Source organism: Chrysemys picta, unplaced genomic scaffold (genome assembly GCF_011386835.1).
Source record: "Chrysemys picta bellii isolate R12L10 unplaced genomic scaffold, ASM1138683v2 scaf56, whole genome shotgun sequence".
Taxonomy (NCBI): domain Eukaryota; kingdom Metazoa; phylum Chordata; order Testudines; family Emydidae; genus Chrysemys; species Chrysemys picta.
In genome coordinates, this window is record NW_027052763.1 from 162,025 (window position 1) to 169,383 (window position 7,359).

Here is a 7,359-nt window from a genome sequence, read left to right on the forward strand (position 1 = left end):
CACCTGGAGAGGGTTCCCAAGCCCAGCAAAGGGGCTACAGGCTGAGCAAGTGCCCCAGCGATGGCAGAAGGACTTCTGTCTGTGGAAAGACCTCTTTGGACTTTTAGTGTGAGGCAAGCTGGGCCGCAGAAGGGTGGACTAAAGGTGGTGACCTGGCCGGAGTTACCAGGCAGAGAAACTGCCGTGGTGCTGGAGCGACCATGGATGGGGGACGCTAGCCCAGCGAGAGGGCTGTGATGCCATGCCTGGCCGCCGGGGGGCACCTAACGATGAGTAGATTCATTTATGATTAGCATAGTTGGCAGGATTGAGTTCCCCCTGTGATCCGTGAGGGAAGTCTTGGTTGCTGAAGGAATCATAGAATATCAGGGTTGGAAGGGACCTCCGGAGGTCATCTAGTCCAATCCCCTGCTAAAAGCAGGACCAATCCCCAGACAATTTTTTGCCCTGATCCCTAAATGGCCCCCTCAAGGATTGAGCTCACAACCCCGCGTGTAGCAGGCCAATGCTCAAACCACTGAGCTATCCCTCCCCCAAGCAGGTGTATCAAGGGACCAAGCTGGTCGCTGGATTTCCCACTTCAGTTCCAGGGACTGGCTAAGCAGCCAAAGCAGATCTAGGGGTTTCTCCAGCAGCTCCTAGAAAACCAACAGACGCAGAAGGAAGTGCAGGTGGAGCTACAGATGCAGCAGCAGCAATACCTGTGAGAGATCCTGCAAAGGGAAATCAACCCAGGGTCTGCTATGCCCATGGACAAAAAGAGCAGAGAAGGAGAGCATGCCTGGGCTGTGCTGAGAAGGTTAGCCCAGGGAGAAGGGCATGAGAAAGTGTACAAGCGTGGCCTAATGCCAAGATGGGAGCAAGAGTTCTTTGTTTTGGGGGCAGAGAAGCAGGCCACATCAAAAGACACGGCCTGCTTAGGAAATTGCTGAGTGGCTGAACGAGGGGCCAGGGCCCTAAGAAGTTAGAAAGAAAGGAGAAGGAGAAGGTGTCCTCTGACACAAACCCCCATGAGGCAGGCAAGGTGGAGGTGGCTGGGGTGGCCATGGACCTTGCAGACCCTCCACCAGTATGTCACAGAGCTACTCTCTGTGGATCACCCCGCTCAATGAGTGTTCATTCTAGGAAGCAAGCCGGTTAGACAGTAAAACAGCAGAGGCTGCTCCCAATGCTACACTCGGTTTCTCAGAAATGAGTAGACTTTATGGGCAGAAGAGACCGTTAGAGCATCTAATCTGACCCCCTGCATATCACAGGCCTTTCTGCACCATATGGGGCAGGCAGAGCTCTGCCTGGGCGCAGGGGGAATGGGATGGGGGTAGATCAAGGAAAGGGGGGAGGGGAATGGGTGTGAGGGAAAGAGCTCCTGTCCCAGATGAAGGAATTTGGGGGCAGAGGAAAGGACCCTGCTCCACAGAGAGGGGAGAGGGTTTCTGTGAGTGCCAGGGGGCTCCATTTCCCCTTCCACTAGCTCCCCATTTACAGAGAGCCAGAGCAGTACCTGCAGCAGAGAGCGGGAGTTGCTGGTGGCCTCAGAGGCACAGGCCCTGCAGCGCCTCGGGCACCTGGCGCAAGTGCCGCATGATACGGAGCTGGCGCATCACATTGGCCATGTCGTCGTCCTGCTGCAAGGGAACGAGAACCTGTCTGAGACTCAGACGCCTCCGAGGAATCAGGGGGGATTAACGGCCCCTGGAATCAGCAGCATTTCCACCCAGCCCCTGCCCACCTCTGAGGGATGGATTCCCCCTCCTGATTCCCAGGATGGAGTCTTGTTGTCCTTCCTAGTGACCTCCAGTGGCAACCCCCCTCCTTGTACGGGGAGCTCCTGCCACTTCCCCCTCAGTGCCCCTGACAGCTGTTCCACCTCCAATCCACAGCTCAAGTTCTCAGACCCCACTCCTCCAGCCCCACCCAGGTTGGGTAGGGAGGGGACTGTAGCGGGGGGAGCAGGAGGGATTCTGGCAGCAGTGAAGTGGGATGTGGGGAGGTTGAGACCTTTCCCCAAGTCACCCCAGCCACTAATGCTGAAGCCGCAGGATGGCAGCCCTGGTGAATGGGACGGATCGGCAGCCCCTGCTGACTAGGGTTACCATACGTCCGGTTTTTCCCGGACATGTCCTGCTTTTCGGCAATCAAACGCCTGTCCGGGGGGAATTGCCAAAAAGCCAAACATGTCCGGGAAAATGCCGGCCGGGCACTTCCCCTCCCGCGGCTGCTCTGATCTGCTCCGCTCCTCCCCTCTCAGACTTTAAGAGCCGAGCTGCCCGAGCCAGCGCTACCGGCTTCGGGCAGCCCCCCCTGCCTCCGGACCCCCAGCCGCCAGCCCGGCACTTCCCTTCCCGGGCTCCAGCTGCGCTGAGGAAGCGCCAGTCGGGGGCGCAGAGTCTGGGGGCTGCCCGGCAAACCGTGAAGCCGGTAGCGCTGGGGCAGCCCTTTCCCCATAGCTGGGAGTGGGAGGGAGGAGGGGGCTGAGTTAGGGCGGGGAAGGGGCGGAGTTGGGGCGGGGCTAGGGGGTGGGGAAATGGGCGGGGTCAGGGCCCGTGGAGGGTCCTCTTTTTTTATTTATTAGACATGGTAACCCTACTGCTGACTGAATCCTCCTGTTCTCTCCAGAAGGGGTCCAGCCTTGCCAGCAGCAGGACAAGCGTCCCCTGCCCATGTGCCTCAGCCCTGCCTGGTCAGACGCCATCACCCGTCAGTCCTTGGCCTCCCAGGCTGCCAGTTATGGGAGCAACTCTGGGTGGTGGCTCGGGTGACACAGACACCAGACCACTAGGAATTGGGTGCGGCCCTGTGGGACAGGAGAGTCTCGCAGAGGGCACTTGGGGGACTCTCCTGCCCTTCCCAAGAGCGATAGCACCCTGTCCTAAGAACGTAAGTCTGGGATAAAGCAAAGCTGGTCATTAATTAACCTGGCTAAAGAGCTGGGTGGAGCTGCTCCGGGGACAAGCTGGCTCGCTCCTGCTCATGGAGGTGAATTCATCTCCCTTCCCAGGAGCACCTGCTCTCCCTTTCATTCCCCACCAGGCTCCTTGTGCCAGGCCAGCGAATGGCCACAGGATGGGAATGAGGCCTGGGCCCCGCCCCAATCTCCTGAGGCTAATGCAGCTGCTCATCTTTTCCCCCATCAGCTGCTGGGTTTCCCCCAGGAGGGAGTAGGTGACAGGGAGAGAGAGACACACACATTTGTCCTTCTGGTTGCAGGGCTTGTGTCCTTCCAATCCCATTGGTGGCTGCACAGTGGGCAGAGTCCTCGCTGCGTGCCTGGCCCAACAGAATTGCAGGGCGTGGTGTGGAACACAGAAAGTGATAGAGAGACTCATCCTCCAGCCGGGGTCAGTCTCGGAGAAATTGGCTGGGGTCCCAGTCTCACTCTTCTAGCGGGTGCCATTTCCCAGCTGGGTTCCTTACCCCTCTGGTGCAGCAGCAGCTGGTAGAGCCGGTAAAGCCCCTCCCTGGCCTGCCGGCTGATGTCCTTGGCTGGGTCACTGACGGACAGAGCCAGCTGTGCCATGTGGTGACCCATCCTGGGGAATTCCGCTGAGTTCTAATGGACGGGAGAGGGAGAGGGGACTCCATCAGCATTTTCCTGTTAGCTCCCAGTCCCCCCGGGCCAGGACTCTCCTTCCCCTCAGCCCCTCTGCAGGAGATGCTAGAGGATAGGAGCTAGAGCCAGACCCTTAATTTCCTCTGCCCCCAAGGAAGCCTGGAGCACAGGGCTGTGGACAGGGCCCTCCATGAGGACTTGCTTCCCCAGCTGCTCCAGGATGACAGGGAGGCATGAACCTGGAGCACAGTCAGAGGTCACTTATGTCAAACTCAGGGAGGGTGATGGTGAATCTGAGCAGGGCCGTGCTGCTCTTAACGGCCCTGGCTCTCTCTCGCGGCACCCTGGACATGATCCAGTAGTTAATGTGCTGTGGGGAAAGGAAGCATTGCACTGACTGCCCTGACCAAGGATGCCCACTGGGGGCCCGGCTAGGAGGACAGACTGGAAAATGGATCTAAGAGTGAAGGTAAAATTGCCCCCACCCCTCTCATCGGGCTCACCTCCAAGATGTACTGGAGCCTGTCGGTGTCTGGGGACTCTACCAGCAGGTTCCCCAGCATGGCGTCCAGGAGGTCTGGCAAGACCCTAGGCAGATCCTGAAAGCAAGGGAGAGCCATGGGTCAGAATTAGGGAAACTGGGGCTAAACTTGCCACAGGATGGGAAGTGGGGTCTCTGGGAAGCACTGGTGAGACCCCCAAACACATATCCTGGCCTCTCTCCTTCACATCCCACTGCAGGCAATTAGCAAGGACTCATGGCAGGATGACAGCTGGCTCTTCAATCCATGACTTTAGCATGATCTACCTGAACTTGGGCGGTGTCCTTCTCCATGCCCAGGGTGAAGACGGCGTGCAGGGCAGCTCGGAGGAGGTGGGTCTCCAGCTCTGGCTCCAGGGCAGGTGTCATGGTGCTGGCAAGAGAGAGGAGCCGGTATTAGACTGTGCAGTACGGGGATGGGACTGGCACCAACACGCAGGTGAAACTGCAGGGAAATAGGCACAGGCTGGCAAGAAGGGAAACTGAGGCACCGAGCCAGGGAATGACAAGGCCAAGGTTTCTCACACAGACAGTGGCAGGGCAGGAATAGCCCCTGTTCCCTGCACCCTGCTGCCCCTCCTGTATCTGATCCTGGGTGTGAGCCTCTCCCCATTGCAAAGCCGTTGCAATGTTACTGGAGTGAAAAGAACAGCCCAGCCAGGAGAGAGTGAACCTTCCCCGCACCTCTGCCAGAGGAGCCACCCTTGGGCGGTGACCTGGGAGTGGGAGGGGCAGTGACTCCCAGCCCTGGGCCTGAGCAGCACTGGGGTTAGGGGAACCGGGCCGGCGGGTCTCGGTACCTGAGGTTGCCCACAGCAATCAGGGAGTTGGCGAGGACGGCGCCGGGTGGAGAGTTATCAGGCAGCTCCTCAATGAGCTCCTGTGAGACCCAAAGGAGCGTGTGAGATTCGGGCCTCACTGACACTTCCCAGTGAGGAGATTACACAGCCAGGGCCCCACACAACCAGCAGGATCCCCCCACCTGCCCCCCACTCCTCCGATTCCTGCCCAATAGTGACCACTCTCTGAATTTCTCCCGTCTCTTCTCCCCAGTCTTCAGCCCCAGCAATCTCTGCCCTCAGCTGCCCCTCCAGCACCAGCCATCCCCCATCCATTGGCCTGGGGAGACCCCTGCCCCTCCCATGTCTCTGTCCTCCCTCTGGGCGCCGTGTCTCGCTCACCACAATCCTCTCCGCCACAGCCGCCTTGCAGCAGTGCGGCTCCAGTGTGTCCTGCCCTCTCTGCTGTGCAGCGAGACGCGGGGTGGATGGCGTGCAGGAACACGAGCTGCTGGGCCTCCTCCTGCACCCACCAGGAGTGGGGTTAGGGGAGAGAGAGCCAGTTAGCCAGGGACCTCCCTGCCCCCAAACAGTAGCTGCAGGACTCAGGCCTGAATGGGGGATAGTGGGGACCCGCCCATTGTCCAAATCACCCACCACTCCACCACAAGCAGGGTCAGGAACTGGGACAGTGCCTGTGGGGGGAGGAGACCCGGCTAGTGTGTGACAGACACCCCCACCTCTGGGGTCCCAGATCATGGAGGAGAAAGGTCCCCATTAGGGCTGGTGGATCATCAGGGACAAGACCCTCTGCAGGGGGTCAGGTGCTGGGAAGGGGCAGGACAGTCTCGGTTCCAGCACAGCTGGGGAACGTTTGTACCTTTTCTCCGTCTTGGAGCTGCTCTCGGCTGTTATTGAGAGCAGCCTCCTCTGTGGCCACGTCCACCCATTCCTCCTCCTCGTCCCCTGAGTCCCTGGCGGTCCCTGCACCAGGGAGAGAAGGGGACAGGGTGACGCCTGCTGCCACTCGGGGGAAGGACAGGGGCACGCTGGGGCAATGTGTCCCCTTCCCACCTCCGGGACCCAGGGCAGATCGGGCCCCACACTCCCCCGTCTCAGTGATGCCTTCAGCCCCCAACTCCTGCAGGAGCCCATAGCAAAGAGACCCCCCCCACGCTGTCCTGGACTCCCTGGGAGGTGCCTCCCCCCAACTGGAGCACCGAGGACCAAAGTGGCAGCATCTAGTGTCAGTGGGGTTCATGTGGCTCAGGCCAGACCCCTGGGCTGGGGATCCGCCCCCATAGCACTGATTGAGGGCCTGGGCCCAGGGTGTTCACAGCCCCGCCCTCACCTCTCCCTGAGCCCAGCCTGACTCCTCACCTGGAACAAAGCTGCGGCGCCCATCGGCCTCGCTGCTGCCCGAGTCCCAGGCACTGCTGCTGTCCCATGGGAAGCGGGCCGAGCTGCTGGTGGTGGGACAGGGATCCTCCACCTCCTGCCCTGGGGAGGCTGGAAGGTCCTCACTGACCGGGCCGGGCGATGCCTCCTGCTGGGAATCAGGGCTGGGCTCCTGGGGCTGCTGCTGCCCACACAACATGGCCCAGAGTTACTCTGCCCGGCTCCCCTCCTGCGCTGGGTCCTGCCTGCCCAGACGCAGCCTGGCCCAGCTCCATTTCGACCTGGCCTCTCCCACCTCGGCGCCTGCGCTGGGAGCGGGTTTTCTCCGCCAGAAGACTGGGCACTTCCACCTCCTGGCCTGGCCGGGAGCTCCTTCCCCGCCAGTGGGGACGGAGGGGCCGCTCTGCTCCCGGGGAAGATGGCAGCTGCTTCCCTCAGGCTCTGGGGCCACCTGCAGAGCCTTCTTCCTGAACATCCTCAGGAGCCTGGCCACCCTGGAACCGAGCGGGGAGCGGGCGTGAGTCTGGGGTCAAGGCAGCCTCTCACTAACCAGCCTGTTTGGTCCCTCCCCATCCCTGCCCCAGCCAGAGCAGCTCCTCCTCCCCCCACAGGGGTGCATGTAATGCAATCTACACGCACTGGCAGGAGTTCATTGCATGATCTGCTCCCAGCGTTCCCCCTCGTCACCTCTGGGGCTGCAATGCCCGGGGAGTCTCCTCCTTTTCCATCACTGGGCTCAGTCACTTTGGACAAGCAGCTCCCTCCTGCCGTCCCAGGCCACACTCCCCCCCAGGCTAGAGAAGGAACAGAACCCAGGAGTCTGGACTTCTCCTGGGAAACCATTCCCCAGGTCAAAGTCCCGAGGCAGAGCAAGGCCAGGACCCCCGCCTTTCCCATTGATTTCCATGCTCAGCAGCTCACAGGGTCTGGCCCAGCTCAGAGACGCTCAGCCTGGGGAACGGTCTCTCACAAGGGAAGCGTTGGGAGCCCCATTGCTGGGACCTTTCCAAACACACTGGAGACGGCTCTGGAGAAGCCCCTCCCCGGTCTGAGAGCGAGGGGCTCCTGGGGGCGGTTTGCAAATCCAATCT

General features: G+C 60.6%; 1 protein-coding gene across 1 annotated transcript; it reads right to left on the reverse strand.

Annotated features, from left to right (window-relative positions):
- Positions 1-2,045: 2,045 nt before the first annotated feature.
- LOC135977878 (uncharacterized) lies at positions 2,046-6,385 on the reverse strand. Its single transcript, XM_065579038.1, has 7 exons — positions 6,251-6,385; positions 5,751-5,854; positions 5,273-5,393; positions 4,892-4,971; positions 4,359-4,464; positions 4,054-4,149; positions 2,046-3,550 (listed from the first exon to the last, which is right to left on the reverse strand). The coding sequence occupies exons 1-7, from the start codon at positions 6,272-6,274 to the stop codon at positions 3,323-3,325; spliced, it is 759 nt and encodes a 252-aa protein (XP_065435110.1). The 5' UTR covers positions 6,275-6,385; the 3' UTR covers positions 2,046-3,322.
- Positions 6,386-7,359: the final 974 nt, after the last annotated feature.

Bases quoted from the DNA above. Each gene is read 5' to 3' on its own strand.
- LOC135977878 (XM_065579038.1), bottom strand. From the start codon at position 6,274: ATGGGCGCCGCAGCTTTGTTCCAG. The intron at 5,855-6,250 runs GTGAGGAGTCAG...TCCCTGGTGCAG, and splicing joins GCGCCGCAGCTTTGTTCCAG to GGACCGCCAGGGACTCAGGG. The intron at 4,972-5,272 runs GTGAGCGAGACA...TGGGTCTCACAG, and splicing joins CTGTGGCGGAGAGGATTGTG to GAGCTCATTGAGGAGCTGCC.